General features: G+C 39.0%; 1 protein-coding gene across 1 annotated transcript in view; it reads right to left on the reverse strand.

The window, feature by feature from the left end:
* Window positions 1–9,140, reverse strand: part of LRCH3 (leucine-rich repeats and calponin homology (CH) domain containing 3) — a gene marked incomplete at its 5' end in the record, with an annotated part of 42,878 nt that extends 33,738 nt beyond the window's left edge. Inside the window, 6 exons of the mRNA XM_008949507.1 lie at window positions 241–334; window positions 5,090–5,199; window positions 6,158–6,294; window positions 6,469–6,574; window positions 7,318–7,444; window positions 8,996–9,140. Of these exons, the coding sequence (XP_008947755.1) occupies window positions 241–334; window positions 5,090–5,199; window positions 6,158–6,294; window positions 6,469–6,574; window positions 7,318–7,444; window positions 8,996–9,140 (719 nt within the window). The remainder of the gene's footprint in view (window positions 1–240; window positions 335–5,089; window positions 5,200–6,157; window positions 6,295–6,468; window positions 6,575–7,317; window positions 7,445–8,995) is intronic.
* Window positions 9,141–26,120: the final 16,980 nt, after the last annotated feature.

Below are 26,120 nucleotides of genomic sequence, written 5' to 3' on the forward strand. Positions count from 1 at the left end.
GCTTCAGTAAATTAATCTGTCATGCACCGTTTCATACATTTCTCTTACTAGCTCCAACTTTGCAACCCTCCCATATAAATTATACCTGTTTTTCTCCAATAAAACAATAAATAATTTTGGCTCAAGGCAACCCGCACACCAGCATAGAGACGTTACCTACTGAATATATTTCCAGATGTATACTTATTAGTACTATTTTCTGTACAACACTACAGTCAAGAATAAAGCTGGAACACTTACTTCATTCCCTGACCATCTTTTGTCTCCACTGTCCACACTATTGAAACCAGAATCAAGTGCTCCATATGGACGACCAGAATAGAGTTCCTCATGGCTGTCAAACACACAGTTTTGGTTACTGCAGCACAAACACCACAAAAAGCTTCCCAGCTATCACAGAACAAAAGCAGAGCACAGTTGCAGTGTGTTCACAAGGTCAGTGTATCACAAAGCCGCGTAAAAAAAGGCACGTGCCTACAAGGACAAACACGCTTGTCACTCAGCCGTCCACCTGCCGCTGCCCAGCGTTTCAGAGCTCACCTCATCCAAAGTGTACACTCACTCTTCAAACATTGCCCAAGCAGACATGACACAGAAAACTGAAAAGTGGTAGTGTCTTCACCATTTGACAAGTGAAACTTTCATTTTCTGCTACTTGTACATTTTGGTTGAAAAACTGTCAAGCTTTTTTCATGAGTAAGCATAAACATATGCAAAATTACTAAAAATACAGAATATTCTGCACAAAAGTACACAGAATGTATTTACATAACTATCTTTTGTATAGTAATAACTGCTTAAGAAACTGTGTGGTAAACAGGACAATATTTCAAATACTTCCTAATACAATAAATACATGAGTTTTCATCTACAGGGCCTGACTTTGCCAACGACATGTCTAGACACAGGCTTTAGACGTGTGCCTGGCGTTACAGTGCACACAACCAACCAGCCATACAGTTCTGCTCTACATTCTGGGCTTAGAAACTACGTAATTCAGCAGCAGAGCCATTGCAGATGTCAAGCCTGGCAACTGCTCCAGATAGCTACAGTAAAAGAGACAATGGGACTTGTCTGATCCACTGCAGATGGCATTTCACAATGGCTTAACTGTCCTACTGGCACTCAATGCCCCAGGGAGAACTGCAGCTGTAATTACTGCATAATACACAAGGAAGAACGAATGTCAGGAAGCAAATTGCTTCACCCCATCATAACCAAATTGCAGGTCATTTTCTTACTGGTATTGCTCTCAAGTTGTTGCTCCCTCTGAAATCCCTCTTTGAGGAAATACTTGTTTTCAAATTACTCACTATTATGATTATTATTATTATTCCAGCACCATATGTGTGCATGGCACTTTGCAGAACAGGAACAGACTATTATCCTGGGCTATTTTAATTTTCAGATAGACATAAAATAGCAAAAAAGTAAGAGGATGGATGGAGGTCTACAGATGAGAAATGTTAGGCCATATATCTGCTTTAGTGACAATGCACAGCAAAAGATAAGCTCTTGTATCTGCATGGAGTTGCAACTTTATTGCTCTGTATCTGAATGGAAAGATCATCTGTATAATAAAACCTTAGAACGAAAAAAGAGGAAAAAGAAAAATGTTTCCATTCTTTTGGGCGGGGAAGAAAAAAGAATGACCATGAAATTGCTTAGTGCAGTTAAGGAACTATTAAATTGAATTGCTGACAACATAACCATACCTTTGCTAACAGTTCACACTACTTAAGTATTGGATTTAAAACATAGGTCAGAGAAGAATCCATCTGCAGCATAACTCCAGTTTAACTGCATCAATATTTTCAGAATCTCCTGAGAACCCTGTTTTATGTTGAACAATTACTGCAAATTGAAAAGCATCAAAACAACTATTAGGCTACACCTCAAAAATAAAGAATTTGTATTAAAATACTTCCCTTTGTTTAGCCTTGCTTTTCAATTAGAGATTTTGAAAAGCTATATGTCTAACACTAGAGTTATCTGGCAGTTCAAAAATTCCTAATCACTGTTCCCAGGACTCTTCTCCTCTTTCAAGTGAAAGCTGTGTCCCCAGTTCTCACATCTAAAACCAGCTCTTCACTGCTGCACACTTCACATGTTTATAATAATATAGCAACTATGCTGGAACCAGTAGAGACTTAAGGTTTATAGTCCTCCTTGACTAACAAGATGCAGGAAGGTTTGGAACTAGATGATCTTTCCCCCCCTCTACTCTGGTCTCACAAGATCCCACCTGGAGCACTGCATCCAGCTCTGGAGCATCCAACGTAAGGACATAGATCTGTTGAGAGTAGGACCATGAAGATGACCAGATGACTAGAACAGCTCTCCTATGATGACAGGCTGAGAGAGTTGGGGTTGTTCAGCCTGGAGAAGAGAAGGCTCCAGGGAGACCTTACTGTGGCCTTTCAGTACTTAAAGGGAGCCTTATAAGCAAGCTAGGGAGGGACTTTTTACAAGGGCTTGTAGTGATTGGATGATAGATAATGGCTTCAGACTAGAAGAGGGTAGATTTATATTATATTTTAGGAAGATGTTCTTCATAGGAAGATATTCTTCACTGTGAGGGTGGTGAGATACTGGAACAGGTTGCCCAGGGTAGTTGTGGATGTTCCATCACCAGGTCTAGGTTGGATGGGGGCTTGCACAACCTGTTCCAGTAGGAGGTGTCCCTGTCCATGGCAGGGTGTTGGAACTAGATGATCTTTAAAGGTCCCTTCCAACCCAAATTATTCTATGATTTGGTGATTCTATGATTTTAGGGCAACTACAACTTACCCGGGAAGCTATGTAAGGCTTGAAATCAAAGGATGAGAAACTAAACGTCTGGCTAAAGGCCAACAGTCGAAGGAAAGACAATGCTTGGCCGCATTTCAACGGCACAGTTCCAAAGCTACACTAAAACACATTTTTAACTCCTGTAAGAAAGAACAGTTGCCCAAGTCCCAGAATATCCACTACACTGGTTCAGGCACAAGTACTTTATATTTTAAACCTTCTAACTACAGACCATACCAGTTTGCCTCAGTTCCAAACAAGCTGCTACACAGCTTTTGCAGTCCTACCTCTTTTTGATCACATTCACTCCAGTACTAGCCTGAGCTGCTCTGACCTTCAGTGTTGCAAGTGAGAGACTGGCTGCAGCAGATCAAAACTTGCAAGATAAATTTCTCATAGACTGTGTTTGGAAAAGGACTGTAACATACAGGACTCACCTTGGTAACACCGTTTGATATAATTTGACAAGTCTAAACCAAACAATTAGCTGCACTAGAACCTTCAAGCCATGCCTCCAAATCATACCTTCTGCCATAATGTTTCAGAGTATCTTGGTTTTTTAGCAGCAATAACAAGTTTGTTATTAAAAAATGTTTGATCAAGAGTGAACTGACACCATGACTCAAACTTCAAGAATCTCTACCACTCAGTTTCAGATTCTTCATCTCCATGATACTTCACCTAGCTTACCAGATAAAACAGCACCAAAGTCTAGGTGTACTGACCAGTATCTTATTTCTTTTGGGCACCTTTAAAGATTACAAACATAAAGCTCTTGTAACTTTCCCGGAAATATTAACTATATTGTAGCTGAATGCTTTATTTCTCCCATCCCAAATTCCAGAAGAATATAATATGGGATCCTCTCTTCCACTAGATCACCCTATCATTTTCTCCTAATCTGTACTCTGATCCATGGACAGTTCTTCCATAGGTAAGGAAGAGAAGAGGAATCACCTGCAACACTGAATGCCCTTAACAGCATGGTAACAACAAATAATTCTATCACCAACTCTCATCTTCTCTTGGGGATGGAAAGACAGCTCAATGGGAGCCAGCTGAGGCTCATTTCATATGGTCGAATCTAGAAGCATCACTACAGAAAGCTTCCTCAACCAGTTTTGCACTTGGTTTTACATTCATAATTCCAAGCTATGATTCAAGTACATTAATTCTTCTCATTTCACAAAAGCAATTAATGAAAACTTCCACAGTAATATATAATTGCAGACAAAAGTAAATCAGTAAGCACACAGCGCACTGATTTTGATGAAATTTTTCTTAAAAAATAAACTGTGCTAGAGAAAACCAGATGATGATCTCTTATCATTTAGTGACTTTTCAGCAACAGGACAGTACCCTCAGTAATACATAGAAACTGTCTGCAACAGCTTACACTTTAGGAAACTGAGTAACACTCATAAAACACTCTTAAGTCGATCTCATCTAGAAAAATAATTTAAGACATTCCGTGCTGATGAGGAATCACTCTGTCAGTCCCTCATGTCAATTCTTCTTCACAAATCAGACTCACGATGATGTATTGTGAGGCCCTCTGATTCGTATTTTACTGCTGCTAAGACAGCAGTACATCCTCCAGCAACTTACTCCTCCACAACTTACTACCACCTTCCAAGATAACTGAAGTAATTTTTACATCTCTTTAGTTTCTTACTTCATTGACTCTTTCTTCTGTATCATGTATCAGAAATAAATCTTAACTCCTGCTTTTCACTAGACATCTTAATCTAGCAGCTGATATGGCTGATTGTTCCAGTATTTGTGTTACAATGCTAAGCAAGAGGGTCAAGTGAAAGCTTGCCAAAAATAACAGTTTACTAACGGGGTGGAGATCAGTCTTCACACCTGTGATCTGAGCACAGCAGTTAGAGAATTCTGTACAAAAGGTTGAAAATCACAGTAGGGATATACTTCAGTAAGTAACTGGAAAACATAAAGATCTTATAAACTGAACACACATGTTAAGAACACGAGAGCACACGCCCCATGCTATGAAGCTATTATTGATACACAGTAAGAAGAGAGTGTTAAACACTGGCTTTCATAAGATATTGCCCAAGTTTTCTTCTGAATTGCTCCTTGCTTCCTATGTAGAGATACCTTGTGAGAATGCACCATGACATAACCCCAAATTCTACTCTTCAAAGTCACCTCCACCAATGCACTTACCAAAAAACAATCTTTAGATTTATTTAAAAAAAACCCCAAAACTCAGACAACTGACAAAATGTTCCTGAATGTCACCAAAACTAGGAACTTGGGATTGTGCCAAACTTACCAAGATCCAAATCCCATGGGTCTCCTGTCATAATCAGGCAAGTCTGGAGCTATCTTGCACGCTTCTATGTTCAGGTATTTAAATATGTGAATTTTTCCTTTTATACATATCTTAAAAAACAAAAACAAAACTGTAAGTATAATTTGACAATACATTTTCAAATTACTCTACAGACATTTAGCCTGTAGTTGAGAGTAATAAGTTAGCACACTGATGTTAACCAATCCATCTTTTCTTCTAATCTCACTGCATTTTAGAGAAACAGCTGTAGTGGAGCATGCCCATGATAGATAAGTGAAAGCTGTCCTTCAAGTACATCTGGTCTGCATGCAACTTTGTCAGCTGGATGCTGAAATTTCATCATGCAAACACGACATAAGCATCTGCAAGTACCAGAATTTATACCCTTGGCATCAGAACAGATGCATCCCACCCATGCCCAGCTTTGAATGGCAGTGGCAGACTGCCAAAGCAAGCTCAAATTTAAAGTGAATGAAGCCAGTAGCAGCTGTCTTTGCTTTTAAAAGGGAGGCAAACCCCTACTGAAACTACAGGTCTTAGCAAGTGCCACTCTTGACTGAGAAGCAGGAGCTCACAGTAGAACCTGTAATACTCAAGGGCTTAGAAAACCTCATTAAGAATCAAATTAGTCACCAACATATTGCAGTTTCTAGCTCAAAGGCCAATTTGAGTTCTTGGCTGCAAAGAGGACCAGCACACAGCAGCACCAAGGCCTCAGTCACAGTTATGACATTTGACTGCCACAAAATCATTCTTGCCTAGAAGAGCTTCCTCTCTCCTACACTGAAAGGAAAAATATTCAGCCAACATTAGTACAATACTAACAGTGGAGTTCTTGGTAATATAACTTAGGTAAAATGACTAATACAGCAAAGTATCAGAAGAAAAAGGGATTTTTCAAATCATTCTGTATATTTAACACTTTCAGACAATACAATTTATTTAAAGTCCTCTTGTTCTCAAGGTTTGTAGTACAGTCCTGGAGCTTTTAACATTGTTCTGCCCTTTTCAGTTGAACAAGCCATCTGAATTCCTCGCTTCATTTACCTGTGCTGGAGGTGACTGGAGAGGGTTGTTCTCCAACATGATGGTCTGCAGATATCTGAGGTTCCTATAACAAACTGGTATTGTTGTTATTTTATTGCAGGAGAAATCTAATCGAATCAAAGGCAACTCAGCAAGCTCTGGAGACAGAAAATAAACATACAATTCAATAGATTAAAAGAGTATTAAAAAAAGCCAGAGTATAAAAAGATGTGCTTACAAAATAAATAAGTACACTGCTAGCTCTCAAGGCATTGAAAATAAAGAAGTGCTTGGAGGTTTTTTGCTGTTATAACTGACAGCCTTTATCTCACCTTCAGGTAAACGCACCAAATTATTTCTTCTGACATTTAGGTCCCGCAAGGATTCCAAATTGCCAATCTGTGGAGGTATTGTCTGTATTTCATTACAGCTCACATCCTACAAAGCAAGAGTAAGGAAGGAGTTACCACTGACTAGGAAGCCTCTGTTAACTAAAATATGTAGTACTTTATTTAGGGAGTGAAAGAAAAAGACAACTATTTAGGTAATAATTCAGATCCTTATATTCATTAAATCTCATTGTTGATGTGAAGTATTATTCTTATTTTAAGAGCATAGGGAAATAAAAGCTTTAAAAGATCAAGCATTCAGATTAGAAGCATATTTCAAATTATTCCATATTTTATGTAGCAAGTTGTGCTGGCTCAAATAAACTTTTTGCCAGAAACAAGTGCAGCAAGAGTGCTCATTCCATCCAGACTTCCTTTTAAAAACAGGAAAGACACTTAGTTAAACTGATATAGATCATTTGCTCTCCAGTGCAAGGCATCTTTCCCTCATACATTTTTTTTTAAAAATCTCAAAATATTTCAAACTCTTTTCCAACACCTCTAGAGAAAGTCAAAACATAGTTAGAGATAATATGACAGATAAATCTACTTTTTGCTTAAGGAAGATATCTAAGTAACTTGCCGTTGCATACAAGTGACTGGTTTACAATCACAAAGTTCTTAGCAGAATGAGAAACAGGATGTTGATCATGCACAGATAGCATCCCAATTACTGCATTATTTTGATTAGTTTAAATTTTTTTTATTTTGAAGCATCTCTGAACTTATTAAACACATAAATTAAAAATTAAAGACTGAAGATTGACAGTTAAAAAATAACTGTATACTCACAAGCTCTGTCAGCTGTCTGAGCTGTCCAATTTCTTCAGGTATTGAAACCAACTTATTATTACTTGCTATCAAAACTTTTAGTGGTAGGCTACAGAGATGTACTGGCAATGTTGAAAGCTGGTTTCGACTTTTTTGGACAGAAAGAAAACAAAATAATCAGAATTCTAATGAGAAATCATCTCACATTTTAATGCAATGAAAGACAGGTATGAAAAACACACTATTTAAATGATCAACTCAGTTTTTATATAATTACTGTAGAAGCAGTTCCATTAAGTCATTCTTCACTACTTGCTTTATCTAGTTCTGCATGAACAAACCCTGACTATCAAGTACCAAGCCTGATCAAATGCTTTTGGACTCAGTGCTGGGGAATATATTTTTGTGCCCTTTCAGGTGCTTCTGATAACTGGCCACCCTCTGTCACAAATGAGTGTGTTTGAACAGAGTCCAAAAGCCTTTCTGATAGGTAGTATTGCAGGTCAGCACATACAAAATGCCCCAGAGAAAGTCATTACTTACTGAATATTTAAAGTATATTTCTAATTGAGTTAAGTCCTGTGCATTAAGAATCTCAGTATGACAGATTTCACTATTCCAAAATCCAGTCATGGACATTTCATAATGAACTACTACTAAAGCAAACATAAGGTCATATGACTGGACCGTAAACCGAGATGAGACTCAGGCAGGATGAGAACAGATTACAAAAGAGAAAGATTCCCTTTAGAAATTAAACAGCAAGGAGCTATGGATGCCAAGTCCATGTGGACTGTAGTCCAAGCTAGCAAGGACTGGATGATTAGAAAGAAAGTTATTAGGATCTTAAATAAAGCTTTGAGCAGATGCTGACATTTAGTAAAATATGCTGCTGTACTTTGTCATGGCTGAAATCCCGATTTCCCTGCTATTAAAGCAAAAGTTCTGAACAGTAGGTGAGCCAACAGCAGCAGCTTCTAAAAGTGTAATAACTGGACTGCACCTACTTCTTAGCAATAGGAAACCAACATCCGATTCATATCCTATTCCTACAATTCTCAACATTAATAGAAAAAAGAAAATAAAGAAACATAAGCATACTAAATTGACAAAAGTATAACATAGGAAAGGAAATAGCGTGAAGTTTTCTTGATTAATATCACTGCCGATTTGTCACGAGGACCCTTCCACACCACTTAAAAGACCTTCTGCAAATAGAGGATACTGTATGCAGTTGAATTTCATCAACAAGCCAAGTTGCAAGTAGCTTTTAATGCTGGCAGAGGAGTGCTAATGCTTGAGAAAGATCTTTAAAAGCTACCAGTACAGTGAAGGTAAAGGAAAATTCCATAAACCTTATTCAGCTGCAGAGACCTGAATTGTAATGACTATCCAAAAGCTCCATCATCTCTTTTCAGTCTGTATGCCGGTACTTCACATGAAAACTACTGAATTTTTAATTACTTTTTTTTTTTTTAGTTCTTTAACATGGAATCAGCTTTCTTCTTCATATTGCATTTCTACTAGCTGTTCCCTGATCCACCTAAGTGGGTAAGACTGGCTCAGGCTGCTCTCGTTCAATGACATACCATTAACAACATGAAGATCACACACCATGTTAACATTTTTTTATGGATGCAACAGCATTTATAAACCTAGACTACTGATGCCCAAGTAAAATTTCTAAGATAATTGTTACCTGATATTAAGAAACGTTAAAGACTGTAAGTTCAAAATGGCCTCTGGGATGTATCGAATGCAGTTCTGGTACAAATTAAGACTCTCGAGGGAGACAAAGTGACATGCTTCTGCTGGAAGCTCTGACAGTCTATTCCGTGACAAATCTGAAGAGAAAGAAAGAAATGTTCATTAAAGCTATCTTAGAACTTCACAAGGACAAGTCCTGTCTCTATATTCACTGGCACACAGCGGGAACAATTGGACAAGAATCAGTTTTGCAGTCCTGCCTGCAAGTTTCAACATTATGAAGTGACTCAACACACAAATCAACATTTTTTAAAATCTTTCAGCCACAATGAGAAAAAGAGAGGCAGATGCAACATTCCTCTCATAGCCATGCTTTCATATCTCAAACCGCCTTTTGCTTGGAGGAAGCTAGTTTAAGATGCTGAAGGTGCAGCTTCACATCTCTGTTCCAGGACCATCTATACATTATGGAGCTGGTATTGAGTGGGCAGTGCTGTAATGAAAACAACCAGAAGTACTTTTCTCCCAGCCTGCTACTAAGATAATCTCTGCTATTTGGAAATCTCAGCTTCAAATTTCTGGTCTAAAATCTATAGTTCAGATACATGCATATTTATAGGTAACAGTTCTAATGGGGGAAACACCAGGCACATACCTTAGACAACCCTTCTGTACTCTAGCCAGAGCAGTCCCTCCTGCACAGCTCAACCAGGCAAGGGAAGGATTTTCAGGAAAGGGTCTTCCTAGCTGCAGAGAAGTGCTCTGCTTGTTGCTAGTGATAAGGTTTGCTGTTTCTTTGTGATCCTGCATTCCTTGCTTGGCAAGAGACAAAAGTTTAAGCAAAACTCCTACCAAACATTTATATTTGAAGAATCAATATTTTTCTTTCACCAGTTCCAATTATCAGTCTGTATTTCTAAAATATCCATCAGTACTATCCTCCAAGAGTAAGAGCTGCATCTTGATAAATAATGCAGCTACAAAGGGTTCTTTTTTCTTTAAAGGTCAAGGAAAACACTTGCTTATAAATGTCAAAGGAGAATTCTCACAAACACACACTAACAACTCCCACTTCCTAACACACTTAGCTCTTAAATCTGACAGCAGTTACGCTCACATCAAGAGCACCTTATGTCAGCAGGGAGTTCCTATAGAGACACTGCCTGTTTAATAAACTGATGCTTCACCTTTCCTTTTTTAAGGGAGGGCAGACATTCAGTGTCTAACCCATCTAACCTGAATTGGTGTCACAAATTATTACCCCTTCAACCCCAATCCAAATTTAGTTGGTTTCTTTGTTTTGAATTTCAGCTTCTCCTCATCAGTATAAGAGAATAAAAGCTCCCACCGCAAACCATATAAAATAAATTGACACAGTATTTTCTATGTCTTTATTCCATGAAGGAGACACTCAATACAGATTACTTTTAAAATGTAGAGCCCTCCTTGGAGATACCATGCTTACCATTGTTCCAGTGTATGCTGCTCTAGGCTGCCCAAGGAAAAGAGGTCACCCCAAGCGCACCTGGAACTGACTCTAAGTCTGCCTCAATGCTTAGAACAAGCCATGAGCTACTACTGATAAATAATTAGTAATTAAAAATCTCAGTAGAAAGAATCACCAAGAAAAACTGTAGGGAGTACTTTGATGTACAGGTGGGAAGGAACTGCACTGTCCCATCTACAGGCACAACTGAAGCCAACTAGAGCAGAGGCTATCATAAAGTTCAACACACATTGCAAGGTGCACACAGATAGGAAAATACGGAAAAAAAAAAAAATCACAAAAACTTCTAATCCACTGATACAAAAAGGCAATGGGGAACACAATGAAACTTGTTTGCTCTTCAATGAGTATTTTAAAAAAAATATTTAAAATAATAATAATAAAAATTCCCACAAATTGCTTCTTTCCAGCTTGTATCAGGCTCAAATATGGCCTCAGCTTAAACTTGTCCAAACTTGATTTTGAAAAACCAACACTTAAATAAATGCTTTAGACCAGCTCTAATAGGGGAACCTAAAACTACAAAATAATAGAAGTCATCAGCATTAAGTCTGCCTCGCCTATCTAGAATTGTTTAATTGCCTTACGACAGAAAACAATTTGAGATCTTTGCCTCCCTTTTGTGAGACAACCTTTTTTCCCCTTAGGAGTGAAGAAAAACCTGCACTTAGGGATTGCTAAAGACAGCTTCCATAAACATCGTCATCTTACCATACGCTATGCCAGATAAAACATCAGATAAAGGCAAGAAATGCAAAGGAAAACCACTGGGATGGATCCTGCCCTCTGCTATTGCCAAACCTAAAGTTTTCTTACCTCTGCTGCTCATCCCAGTCCCTTCATACTGTCAGAGGAACTTGTGGGGAAGTCTGACTGGAACTGAATACAAAGTGTTCTCCAACCAAGTCTCGACCCAGCCCACGAACCCTCTGTCAGCCAGAGGGAAAACATGGTTGCAAGCAGCCGAGTCCCTTGTTCTGGTGGCAGGGATTACCAGTGCTGGTTTTAAAGCACTTCTCAAACAGACCTGGCTTAGGAATCTGTGGATAGTAAAGGAGTCAATGAAGTTGTATAGACATCCTGCAGAGACACAGAATATGCTTCCAAGGGAATTATGCAGTGGACACTTATTTTGCACAAGCCATCCTCCATAACACACTGGTCTGTCCTAAGGTTTCTTCTGTTCTACTTCCATAATTTAATTCTCATGAATGTTTTAGTGAAAATGACAGCGAACTCCAATGCTCCCCTCCTCCAAGTTTCGTAGCTGCAGTAGATTAAAACAGACTAATAGTGCTAAAACTATGCAACAATGTGATGTCCAAAATTGCAACATTCCCAGTGGGATCTCCTCTGCCAACATTGTTGTAAAACAACAGGAGAAGATCTATTTCCAAACATACTGTCCTGACACAAACAAAAATGATGCATCCTGAAAAACTTCTAATAAGTGCAGCCCATCATAGCATTTGTAATCACTGAACTTATCTGTGATACATCCAACTCGCCATAAGGTTTCACAGTCCAGTTGTATGTTGCCATGTAAGAAAGCGAGAAGAACGCAGACTATTTCAGAGGTGACAACAAGAAAGAATAATTTAGAAAAAATACTTAGCTTCCACACTGACTAGATGTTGAAGCATCTATTTTAAAGAATTACTGGAACACTGGTTCATGTGTAAGGTGTGTTTTTCTGGGGGACCCTGGAGGATGGAGCCAAATTCCACCACTTATCTCACCGTGCACTGACCTCCTTCAGCACGCAGCTTCATCCCTCCTTCACACAGCTGTGCTGGCAGAGTCTGCTTTAATACTGCCCCTTTTCACAAAGAAACAGGCTTCCCAAGCATGAGCAATACTTTCTGGCAGAAGAGTTGCAAAGAAAAAGTTTCTTTCAACTCTTGTTTTAGAAAGCGTTTAATTACAAACATGAGAATTCTCAATTGCTTTTTGTTTCACTTTATCTTCCCAAAGAACATTTCAAACCTAATATTTACATACTGTGCAGACCATAAGGCATGAACCAGTCAAGAACTTCATATATTCTAAGCTATGATTTACTATTTCTTTAGAAACAACTCCCTGCAAAATACTGTTAGGTATGAAGAAATGAAAACCCAGGTTTTTTTAAACAACAAATGAGCTCACAGCATGACAGAAAAGAGACACCAAAGCTGGTTAGCAGCAATGAATCATTTTTTTCCCCCTCAATCTACAGTGATTTTTAAAATATAGTATTTCTGTTTAGCAGTAGAAATTCAGTGGAAAGCAGATTAAATTAGAGCTGAATTTTGATGTTGCAGTAGTCTCTTAAATAATTCAAAATTAGTCTAACCAACTACAAGTTTACTTAATGAGTTTGCAGAATTCTCATGGCCATCATGAGAGTAAAAATGCTATCTTACATACAGCATTCATGATTTCCTGTGCTTGAATGGGAAGATACAAGGGAGGGTCTGCCAAGACCACAAAAAAGAGTAAGTGCTAGAAAAAAAAAACAGAATAAGCTGTACTGTAAAACAAGAATATCTTGAGAATGAGACAGAAGCAACATATGACAAGATACAGCATGAATTCCGAATCTGCAAATGGAGAACTGCTTTTGGTTACTTGCAGCCCCCACCGTGCACCCCTGCAAACCTCCAACAAATATTTAAATTTCCCAAAGTCCAGAACACAGCATCCCTTACACTTGGTGACATTTTTGATCCTGATCAATTTCTCTGGAACCTTCCCTTACTCCAGTAAGTGGATCTCAAATGGGACCAGAAGTGGGGCAGGGAGTACAGCAGTTGTATGAAACAATTCAACACCTCCATCTTCCACCTTCTTCCTAAAAATTTCTGAATGAAAGGAACAACACTAACAAAACTAGGAGAGAAATAAAGAAAAAAGGCACTCCAGTGGCTGGTTTTTATAGAAATATATTTACATATTTTTATATATGTCACCAGTAAGCAGTAGCTGGCACTTTTCCAAAAGAGAAAGTGGGAGTGAGGTAAAGGAAGAAAATCTGAAGTGTTTTATTGAAAATATCTTGTTTTAGTGGTATTCATCTGCTACTGTATGCATAAAGTAACTTCAACAACAGCCAGAAAATAAAGTGTTATAGTATAGATTATCGTGCAATCTAAAATTTGTGCAAACATTTCTCTTTCTCAGAAAAAAATGATGGAATGTCACAGTGAGATTTTTTTTTTTTAAAAAAACAAATCTTATAGCATGAATTAAGAACTAATTGATAACTGTCAAACCAAGCAAGGAACACTCAGTGTGATGCAGATTATTTGCTTTAATACGTATGTGCACACCCCTCCTGCTTGACATACCATAAACTGCAAAGAGCAAAGGACTAATTTGCCCTTAAAATCACCAACGCTGAACTTCACTACAAGTAAGCACAGGAATGAAGTATGGTTATTAAAATTTGTTACCAGAAATCTGCTTTATACAAGGCTCTCTAGCCTGCTAAAAATGGATGCATTTCCTTGAAGGCAAGCTCATGTGGAATTTTGGCAAAGGGGAAGCGTTCTTTCGAACTAAGCTCTTTGTGAAAGATAAAAAAGCCAAGAGTACAAATACAAAATGAAATCTCAGAGAGGAGTCAGATCACTGACCTTTTCCATCTTAACTGGGATTCCACACAGAAAGCCAGCAAGTCCAACATTAAATGCAACTAGAGAATACACTGGGCTTAAAATTGCATCACCTGGCGTTAAACGTAAACTCTTCCTGAAAAAACTTCTCTAACATCAGACACGAGCAGGGCTATGTTCACACATCTTTTACTTAGGCTATAAGTCAAATTTTGTCTCCAAAGGACGACCAGTGATGCGTAAGGATGCGCTGTTTAAAGCACGGGGTACTCCAGTGCTCTGAAGAGAGAGAGCTGCAGCTCAGCTGCCGCTGGCACTCACACCAGCTGGGTGGTGGCGAATTCCAGTTCACCACGAGATGCTAATGTGACCAGTCCACTCATCCTGCTGCGATGGGAATACAGCTTCTGCTCTCCTTCCAATTAGCTACCACAATGAAGGCCAGTTCCAGCCCTGGGCTGTGCTACAAAATCTTGTGGATAAAAATCTGTCTTCTGTTACCAGAGATCTGCATGTGTTCTCCACACACTTTCAAATTTATTTATTTATTTATTTTAAATCTAAACCAGCAAAGCCTAGATTTTTGGCCATCTATTCAAACACAAATGTCAGCATAACACCCGCTGGCAAAACACTACTGTAAGATTAGTGACATGAGATTGTGACATGTCAGCAGCCGTGATCTGTGGGCTCCCACCCATGACGTGTCGCGTCTGCTGTCACGACCCAGCTGCAGCTGTGTGACATCAGCTGTGAATGTGCTACGGTAATGCAACAACACGGGCGTCGGTGAACTCATTTGAGTCCTGATGGTGACACTGGCTGCTACACACTGGCCTCAACTAGGATGACTTCACTTGAAGGGAAAAAATGTTCTCTTTTCCCCATAACTATGAAGCATGTGTTGTAACTTAAAAGCCCATTCACAGTTTTCCTTTTCTAACAGACAAAGCTAGGACATATTAGCTTGCAACTTACAGACAAACCTATATTTTCATACAAATAATTAGATAAGCCAGGAAGCTTAGATAATGACCAGGAAGCTGACAGCCAGTAGGGTGACAGAAGGGAAAAGGCAGAATGAACTGCTGTAAAAGGACAAAGTACAGCTGTTCAAGAAGAAATATGTTCAAAATCTGGAACTGGGTAGACATTTTTTCCCACATACACAACTTCAAGACCAGAAGCAAACTCCACAGTTACACAACGATAACAACAAAACCACAATCACACTGAAGAATATTCTTGAAGCACTTGATGTAATCTTACAGACTGAGAAGTTGGCTCACCTGAACAATTCATTTACAACTGCTGCTCCCTGGAAATTAACTCCTTAGGTCACAGGCATCTTTCAGGTGATGTCACTAAACAGGTCTTTTGAAGAACCTGATGCCATTTGATTGCCTAACTCTTGACATTTAGCATCAACTCTATTAGAGTGATTACTCATATTTCCAAATGCACCTTGTTATATAAACCTGAACTCCACTTTTTGCTGTCATTCATTCTATCATCCAAAGAAATTAATACATATTGATGCCAGTTTTATGAGTTGATTTATTTCACCTCCTAAACATTTGAGAACTTGAAATGAAAATCTGCGAAGAGCTATGGTTGCAATCCTGCCGATTTTTAGGAAATATTCCTTTAAAGCATAGCCCTAAACGGAGGAGATGATGGTATTATTGTACTGATTCTTCTTGCACAAGAAAACCAGACATCATCATAAAAGAACACCTCTGTGACATAATTCCAATGCTGTACTCAGTACCTAGGAGTGTCTCCTTTCAGAGCACTGAAAATGTTGGCATCCTTAGAGCTTCGCTTCACACCTGGAGGATTTCCTGACATAGGAGGGGTGATTTAACCTCTTCCTGCCTGCTGTGATTGAACACTACTGCTTTTGTCAGACCCTAATTTAAAACAAACCTCAGAAATGTCGTCTGCTGACTAACCTTCTACCTGACAGCCCTGCCTAACCTCTATTTTTCCCAACTGTTTTCCCATGTATCTAAGATACACTTCTTAGAAACCTATTAAGGTGTTTCATTTACCAACCCGAGATGAGGCTGTTCCTTCTTTGTTTTACCTAGGTAACGCACACTGCCAGTGCAACAGCACCACTGCCCAAACCACAATACCCGAGTAACAGGTGTAATGAAGGCTGTTTTCACCTACATTGTTTTTGTAGTCCTGTAATGAAATACATCTCCCAACCTCTAACTTCAGTTTCCAGTATTTCATGAAGGAAAATGAGATTCTTCATGGGTACAGCCATGTTTGCCCTTAGCAGCAGTACTAGCAGCAATAAACTGTGATTTAACCAGCTCCATGGACTAAGATTTTGTAACCAAGAGGCTCCAACCTGATGATTTTTTGCACTGTGAACCCGCTATCATTTTTGCACTAACAGCAAATGAGGCAAAGGTTACTGCTATGCCTGGAACACAGAGGTGCTCACCACTAAAGCCTGCCTCACCAACCTGAGAATATACTGCGTGACACGCAGAACAAACTGAGAGATCACACTTCACACTGACACCAGGCCTCTAGATTTCCTGCCTGGTGTGCTGAAGGCAAGGTCTGAGATGCTGAATGTCGTCCTTTATAAAACCTGTTTCACATCATTGCCAAATCATTGTCAGGTTTCAGATGTGTGGATCAAAGTTTCACGTACACTATTTCCTCTGGCTGCACTTTTATTTTGGAACAGTGAAAACAAACAACAAAAGCTTCTCACAAAGGTTTTAAAAAACAAGAAAGCCCCTTGCTTTTCTGAAGAACTGTAACAAATCCCTTGCTTTTCTGAAGCAATTTTAGTGAGTACTATAGCCAAAGCATTTACCTTTTCCTTCAGCAGCTAGATTACCAAACTAAACCTGGTGAGCTTTGTTTTTTAACTCAGAAGCATGCTAAAACAGTTACACAAGGGAGTTTTGCAGAATCTGGCTTTCAAATTACTTGAACTACACTAGGTATTTTTAGCAGGAAGTTGCACCTTCAACTCTTCATTAAAACACATCATATAAAACCCAAGAAATGAATCAAGTACAGCTCTCTTATTGAGCTTAGACCCTGCAACATTCCCCATTCTCTGTTAAGGCTAGAAAAAAAAACTATGTACACAGACCTGTAAGAACTTTAATTATATGAAATAAGAAAACTCAGTCATACCTGGATCAAAGAGGAAAACAGAAGATTCCAAGCACCAACTCCCATTCTCCCTCCCTTTTTTGTTTCCACATGATTTTAATGCATATGTACTGTAGTTTAGCTTTCTCTTTTACACATGAATGAAAACCTCACAGGTGTCACCATAAAAAACACTGACTAAACACACACACAGTTCTTACAGTACTGTGTTTTAAGTCAGATGATGCATACTCTGACAAGAAAGCACATTCCAAAGAAAAGCATGATCTTCCCAGAGGAGCAGACCACATGAGTACTGCAAGAAAAGGATAAACATTCTAATCAGGCTAACAACTTGGAATACAGTGCCACTTTTGAGAAATAATTTCATTTTCCACTTGCAAGGAATAATATTGCTGGTTTATTAAAAATAATTTTAAAAACATACACCAAACCCAGTGGAAACTGTAGAACACCATTATATAGTTGTTCTTGTGTGGTTACTGGAGAAAAGGCAAGAGTGACAAGCTCCAGTCTCTGCAAGGAACTGAGAACTCCTAGAATTCTGAAGATTACCTTTGCTTTTCTTCTAGTTGGCTCTAGAGCAGGAAAACCAGTAGTCTAAATGAATCTAAGTGTTAAGTCAAGTACTGTTTATTCATTTTTCAGTGTAGATCCTGGCTTCACAGTCAGCCACCCTAAACCAGTGAAGAGAACAATTTCTTACTGGCCATGTGTGTTCATCCCCCCTCATACCAGCACTCCCAACTGTGCAGCCACACACAGTCAGTTGGGTCTCATTATTTAGAGCAAATCCTGCAAAAAAACCAAAGCCACAAATAGTTTTCAGCCCTTCTAAGGCATGATTTGATTCACACTGTAGTTCTGTAATCTCTAACATAAACATAAGGGAGAGGATGAGAATGTGTGGCTGCATGTGTAGGGAAAAAAGGGACCATGAGTTTTGGCAGTAGCTGGGATTTGGACTAGCTTGTTAATAACCACCATGAAACTGCACTTTTTTTTGGTTCCTTAACACATACATTTCTAATAAAATGCAGAGTACTTTTCAGAGGAGCAAATGCAGGGTTGTTATCAGGGACTTAATCCCAAGTTTTGCTCATTACAGACACGTACCTGTGTATACAGTATGGTATTTTAAGGATGGCAGGTGGTGGAGCAAAGCAAACACTTCAGGAATGAGATGCAAACACTCTTCAGATGAGCAGGGAGCAGAATTCAGTGGCTTTAAACGGGAGGCAGATGAAGGAAGTCAGATGACCTACCAGCTGGGCCTCATGACTGGTTGGTCAGTGCAGTAGACAACGGGCAAGACTACAGATAGACCACAAACTGCAACTCATGCACTCCAACAGCAGAGATGCTGTAATGTGGAACTTTTTATCCAGGTTCGAAAAGAGGGATTATTTCTAACCCCTTCCTATGCTGTTCGGGGTGGAAGAAATTTTACATATGCTCTACTTCCACATGCTCTGGTAGACACCACCACACCCTTCCCCACACCCTCCCCAACCTTCTCTCCTTCAGCAATTCCATTCCCTTTCCTCACTAAACTTGGGAATTCAGCCAACAGCATAAGCATGCTTCTCTTTCAAACAACCCTAAAACATAAAGCCAAACAAACTGAAATAAGGGAAAGTTTGACAAACAATGTTGCAAGAGATCTAACACTGCGGAAATGAACCAGTGTCTTCAGCTCACCAAGTCCATTTAAGTTGGGCAAGTTCAGTTCCTCATTGGCTAGCTGCACTGTAGGTTCATCTAGTTGTTTTTGTGCAAAACACACACATGGCATTTATCTCCAGGGAGAGCATGCTTTGGACCTGCACCTAACAAAGTGGTGGTTTAAAGGAGGCTGTTTTGGTTTGACTTAAACCTACTCCTTGTCGACTTTCAACTAAAAAAAGAAAAATAAAATCACAGCATGGAACCTGTATGTCTAGCCTTTTATACTGGTTTAACCAGGACAGTTTAAAATGGTATCTAAAAGCCTTGGAGACATAACCTCTGGGATCCAACTATACTGGTGTAAAATTATCAGTTATTGGATACTCCTGATCAGCCCTTTGCTGTAAGCTCAATTTTTGAAAGAAAATTTTTAACCATTTCTCAATTCATATCAGGCAGCAAACCAGTCAAGCTAGCTCACATGACTTCTTAAAAGTTATTTAAACTACTCTTGCAAATTTTGCCTGAAGCTAACTTGGGGAGGACTTAGACAAAGTATCTACAGCAGATACAGAAGAGCAGTGACTTCCTTTGGCAACAATCTCCTTAAAGTAGCTGTTACCTGCACATTTACAGACAAGTCGAAGCCTTGCCTTTACAACAAAGGTCTAGAAAAAGGCAGGGGAAAGAAAGAAAATAATTTTTGAAAGAAAATTTTTAACCAGGATTTTCTAAGCAGATATTACTTGGAATTGAATCAGATCCAAGTCCCCATTACTTAAGGATTCTATTTTCTTCTAGCATTAAGCAACCATCTTGGCTAAAACAACAGAGGCCAACCTCATTTTGTAAGTGTTTTGCAGCAATACCATTACTTAGAATCATCACACAGTTCAGATTTGCTGCTTTGGTTCAGGCCCTTGATCCTAGCATGCACAACAAGACTTCCCTCTCCTCCTGTATTTATTCCTCATCTGTTTTTTTAAGACATCTGCTTTCCTTGTTTCTCCCACTCTGGATCATAAAGAACAAACAGCAGTAAATGGACATACTCCCATCACAAGCGTCAGTGCTTTCCACTCTATTTGCTTCCCATAGGCCTGAGCTGGTCTTGTCCAACATTATTCAAGACACACCTCCCTCCTACGGACTCTCTACCCCAGTCAGGAGGAAAACTATGATTTTCTTTTACATCACTTCACTTTCACAAGAATACCTCAAGACAATCAATGACTCAAGACTTGACTATAGCTTCTCATGTTCTCAAGGGCAGAAGTAACTCAGTTGTCACTTTGTAACTTACAGCAACCCGTTCTTAGGGATCTGGTTTACAGCCCAGAGGAGAGATGAACTGTTGCACAGAAACAGGAATCGTTGTGGCAAACGGCTGCAACTTCTTTCACCTGCTTCCACAGGTTCTCCTGAAACTATACTCAAGCTTCATTAAGCTTCAGTTGAAGACATTCTTTTGCAGGCTGGAGCTGGAATGCTGAATCTTAAAAAAAAAATCACTTAATACATTATTTTTAATCCTGTTTTTAATTAAAAAGCTTACTATTGTCATTATAAAACTTGTCATCGCATCACAGTAAGTTGCATTCAAAACTATACTTCAGTACAGGCCATGATGCAAGCTGGCACCTCCAGAACTGGGGGCGGAGCTGGTGTTGCAGTGGGCAGACTTCTGCTTGTTAACAGAGGAGAGGAGGCTGTGTCTTCTATGCAGCAACTTTTCAGCCTCTTACATCAAGAATTTTTAAAAAACCCACATTTTTCTCATGGTCCAGGGCCTGGCCACTAAGCAATGAGAGCGTTTTAAGGTCTTCACACACATTATCACCTTCTTAATTCCATTTCTCTCACTTTTCCATTTTTTACATGGAAGAATAGTAGCGCACAGCACGTATGTAAGGGACCACACAGAAAAAGCTATGTAATAGAGCAAAGACTCTTGCCAAGAAACTATACTGCACATACACACTGCACAAAAATATCATTAGTTCCTCTGTTTTGTGATTAGGCTCAACAATCCTATGCTAGGTACCATAGTCTATAGTTTAAAATCCATAGTCAAATTCCAGTTACTCAGAAAAGGAGAGGGGGAAGGGAGGGTCAGATAATGTGGATGAAGCAATACCACAGGTTAATATAAAACATAAGGCAGACAGTGTACAGTGCTGAGCAATGACAGTGCTGACAGAAGAGTACCAAACCTCCTAGGCAGCCCTGAGCCAGGCTAGAAAACCCCTATAAGGCAGCACAATGGCTTTTGAATAGATTTATGCTGCTGAAGCTGGCACTCCCACAAGCAGTTTAGGCACTCCACGTACACCCGCTACGTTGTTAAACCACCCTCAACAATCTGTTCATCCAGAGTTCTACCCAAAGAGACGACCAGTGAGGAAGACTGTTGCTGTCATTCTACTTAATGCTCTGCCCTGGCTTTCATCTGCATCAATGAAATATCTCATATATGCAGCAATTCCAGCAGCTCTGCAACTGAACCATAACTTGGGGAAGGAGCTGGCATGGAATAAAGGCAGGAACAGGTCAGTCAGGAGGTCTGGAAATGTGAACTGTAACCACCAAAGGCTTTGTATTTCCATCATTCATCCACTTATTTTACTACAAGCTAAGCAATGACTTCCATTCATCTTAATATTGTACATAAAATTCTCCCCCTACAAGTTCTTTCATATATAAATGTCAGCTAATAGAACAGCTGCAATTTCCCTGGTACCACATTAGTTTTACATATTCCCCCTACATATTTCATCAATCAGTTCAAAATATATTGCCCTACTTGCCTTTTTTCCACTGACAGCTTAAGTGGAATGATATATTGAAGTCAGCAATAGCCGGACAGACCATAAAGAAAAACATTTTAGCTGTGAATACATTTCAGAATGGCTTAAGTGGAGAGTTAGACATAAACCAGCTCAAACCAGAACTGAAAATTCAAAGGTCCTAAAAAGCAAAATGAGTAATTTCCCATAAAAAGGCCAATCACTCTCAGAGAAAGGCAAGCATCTCTATATAATTTTATGCCTGTTATTACTGCATTTCTCTGAAGCTCTTTATTTACAACAGTTAGATACAGCTTCATCAGACTACGTAGAAAGGTCACCAAATATGTCTCATACCATTGCAGACACTAATCTGTCTTCAGAATGATACTTTATGGAGGAAAAAAGTCAATAAAGTCCAACAGTCAAAAGTTCTGTGTTCTTTTAATGACTCCTTGAGGCCATCTCTCATGCTGACATCATCCCTAACAAAAAAAGTCTGTTACACTTTACACAAGCAGCGTTGCAATTTTCAATAGGACAATTATTGCCAGAACTCTAGAAAAAGAGCTGGAGTGTTACCAAGTCATCTGTGCAGTACAGACCATTTTAGTGTCAAAAAATAAAACAACAGTAGGATATGTATGGAAAATATCCCATATCAAACAGAGAGAACAGCCAAATGAGGAGATAAATGACAGCCTTTCCCAAAACATATGTTCATAATATGAAATAAATTTTGAATCTGGAAACCATAAAAGTCACCTTCAGTCAAAAACACACCATGCAGACATTAGCAGGGATAAAGGACCACAAAACTGGCCATCACGATTTCATACATCCTCACTTTTTTAAAAGCTAAGTTTGCTAAAAACTAGTAGCAAGGCTTTAAAAATGATTGTTATATACTTATATTAATGTATGACCTGGATTGTATGTATCTTTCCACAAAAAAAAAAAAAAAAAGCCCAAAACAAACCACAACAGACTTTTTTAATCCCTGGCAGCAAACACAAAACAAAATCCAAACTGATTCGACTACAACTGAAAACAATTTTTTTCTAAACCAAGCCAAATCTATCCCAGTTCAGGAAAATGCTTAAATCAGTGTTTAATGGTAAACGTGGCTCTTAAGGGGCTGTGATGGAAATTAATCTCCAACTGCAGTAGTCACTTTGCAAGTTTTTGGCTGGTCAGCCCTATCCCTCCAGTTCCTTTTGAGAAACACCATTTTGTGCATGTGACAAGTATATCTCTGTACACACTGTATGGAGCAGCAGAAAAAGGGGAACGAAAGCTTTCTGCCTCCCTAGAAGAATTCTTCACAAACACTGAGCCACAGAAGAAAAGCAATGATGAGAATTCCACTTCCAGAGGTCTCCATTACTCCCTTTCATAACGACTATTTCAACTGCTGGTATTTTAAAGCTCCAAGCAAGTATAAAACCTTATTTTTAAAAATGCTCACTTGCAGATGAGAAACAAATCCAAATGGAAAAATCTCAAAATTGCAGAGAAAATGCTTCACACATGCTAACACATGGACAAGCATGACACTGGAAATGTATGGAAGCAACTCCTGCTCCTCAGCAACATGACACCCTGCCTTCTGCCCACTGCTTATGAAATATTTGAGTGTGTTCCAGCAGAGCAGGGTTTCATTTTACAAGACTGCTTCACAAAGTTAGCAGAGAAGGGAAGTGGGCAGTAAATGAAGTCATCTCCCCAGCCCCCAGATGAAGTGTCTTCACATACAAAAGGAATTGCCCAACTAAACAAATTGACTTAAAAAAAGTAATTTCTAAATGAAAGTCATGCTTTCATTTTAAAGCAAAAGACATTTAAAAAGCTTTGAAAATGGAACTAAAACTATTGCCAGATTGTCAATCCACGTGCAAACCGCTGTATGCGTCTATTATTTTTTCCTACTACAAATTATGAGTGTTGTTAAAAACATAAATTTAGTATTTATTCAGTTCATTTATCCTTCCTAAAACCTCACAAAGATAACAGGCTTGGGTAAAAAGAGGGACAACCATTTTCAGCTTAGGTGAAAGAGCAGGTAAACTAGTTGGCATCACAAAAAAACAAACAAAACCAACCCCAAACCATGGAAAATAGTCCCACTGCAACAATCACTCCCTGTATTTTAATCAAGAGACTTAGTGGAAATAATGCAACTCTAACAACTTTCAGAAGTCTGCACAAAGGAGTGGGGAGACTGGAGAGAAGGGCTTTGATGTTGCAATGATACTGGACAGCTTAAAAGTCCTGAAATCACAGATTTGAATTTCATTGAATAGTGAAGAATAAGCCAATGAATCACACAGAGCAGAATGGAACAGTTACACTTCAAAAATAACTGGCCCTGACACACAGTTTTTAAAGACATTATAAAAATGGCACAGCATTAAAAGATTAATTTAGCGTCAGTATAAATATGGAAGTGATCAGAAAAAAAAAAAAAGCAGTAAGGGTAGGAAAATGTGAGTCAAGCAGGATATCTGAAGTTTATACAACAAGAAAAATGATGCTGAAGCATAACAATAGTGACAGTACCGAATATTTCTCTTGCCCTTGAAAGTATTATCTGCCTCATTACTGCAAGTACAGGACAATGAGGAAAATCTATCCCCAGATTGCTAGAAGCACAGAAATGCATCTGTACTTCTAACAGAAGCAAAATAAAGCTCTTCAGGCTACTATAAAGCGAGAATGAGAGTGGCAGTAGTCACAGGACAAAATGTCATAAACAGATTAAAAGTTTGGTAACTGAAAATTTGCCAGTGGAGTCTGACATCCCCTGACAAAATTAACACCAACAGCAGAGCAGGAGTGGCTCTTCTGTCACAAGAGCTACATGGAAAAGTTGTCACGTGGAAAGTAAAATGAAGAAAGCTCTTGAAGAGATGGAGTGAAATCAAGTTTATTACAGTGAAGTTACACTGATGCTACAGGTGAGAAGCAAAATTAAAGTTACGTTTACAATTTAATATGCATGGACACTTATTTTTGTTCATTAATCTTCTCATCATGGAAGGTGCTGCCTGTCAGAGATGGGCTGACTCAGTTTCATGAATCAAGATCTCCAGAACACCACAAACTATTTTCCTTATCTAAAAGAAGCCTCCAGCTTTACACCTGTTAACACCCCCCATTCCTTCTTAAGTATCATCATCCCTGCACAACATGCTATTTGATAAGATTACATAATGTATCAATATAGTTTCAAGTCAACTGGTGTGGAAATAAAATACAAAGGCATATATATATTTTTTTTTAGATAAATCTAATTCAGTCTGTGTGGAATATAAAACTTGAAATTAAACTCAAGTCCCCCAGATAAGATGGGTGGCTTATGATTTCTTTTTTCCTCCTGTCTTCATGGAGCATAAGCAGGGTTTTCTATCTTTAAATTTCATGACTTTGCCTGGGAAGAACACCAAATATACATAGAAAAATACATTCAAATAATATAAAGAATACACCAAACAAGTTGTTCTATAAATGCCTCTGACACCAACATGTATCACCGAGCAAACAGCGAGGAAGCTGGATGTACCAAGCCAGAGAAAGCAAGATGCAAAGAGATGAGAAACAGTTGTAGAAGGATTTCTTTAAAGGCAAAATCAGAGAATGGAAACAGAATAGGCAAATCTAAAAAGCATATTTTTTTTAAAGTATGAACACATTTTCTTCTAATAAGATTAAAAAATGGACATCAGTGTTCAGCAGACTGAAATGTCTCAAATATTTTCAGTGGTGCCCAGTGTCAGGACATGGGGCAAAGGACACAAGCTGGAACACAGGAAGTTCCACTTAAACAGAAGGACAAACTCCTTTCCTGTGAGGGTGAGGGAGCACTGGAACAGGCTGCCCAGAGAGGCTGGGGAGTCTCCTTCTCTGGAGATGTTCAAAACTCGCCTGGACGTGATCCTGCTTTAGTAGGGGCTTGGACTAGATGATCTCCTGAGGTCCCTTCTAACCCCGAACATTCTGTGATGCCCAGGTAAGAAAAATGGAAGTATGAACTGCTGCTTCTCCTGGAGTGAAGTGGCAGCCACGCCAGTCTGCAGGCAGATCCTCTCTGCCTCTTGCACTGCACTGCATCAGCACCATGCAGGAGCAAAGAGAAATTATCATTACTCTATCAGGTCTTTTTGTCTCTTTCTTTTGTAACATCCAACAATTGTCAGGTATCGGATGTATTTCTCATTACTATACTGAGAAAGCCTCAGAGGCAGGTGTTGTAATAATACATGAGAACAGTAAACCCCTATCCCCAAAAGAGAGGAGACAACATCTCATTCAAGTTGTCCCAGAATCTGCTCATCCAGCTTGCAATGCATGCTTCTGAAAAAACTCTCCTATTTCCACTTAGCACGTATTCAACATGGTCAAGAGCTG

The sequence above is a fragment of the Merops nubicus genome, unplaced genomic scaffold, assembly GCF_000691845.1.
Source record: "Merops nubicus isolate BGI_N331 unplaced genomic scaffold, ASM69184v1 scaffold16831, whole genome shotgun sequence".
Classification (NCBI taxonomy): Eukaryota; Metazoa; Chordata; class Aves; order Coraciiformes; family Meropidae; genus Merops; species Merops nubicus.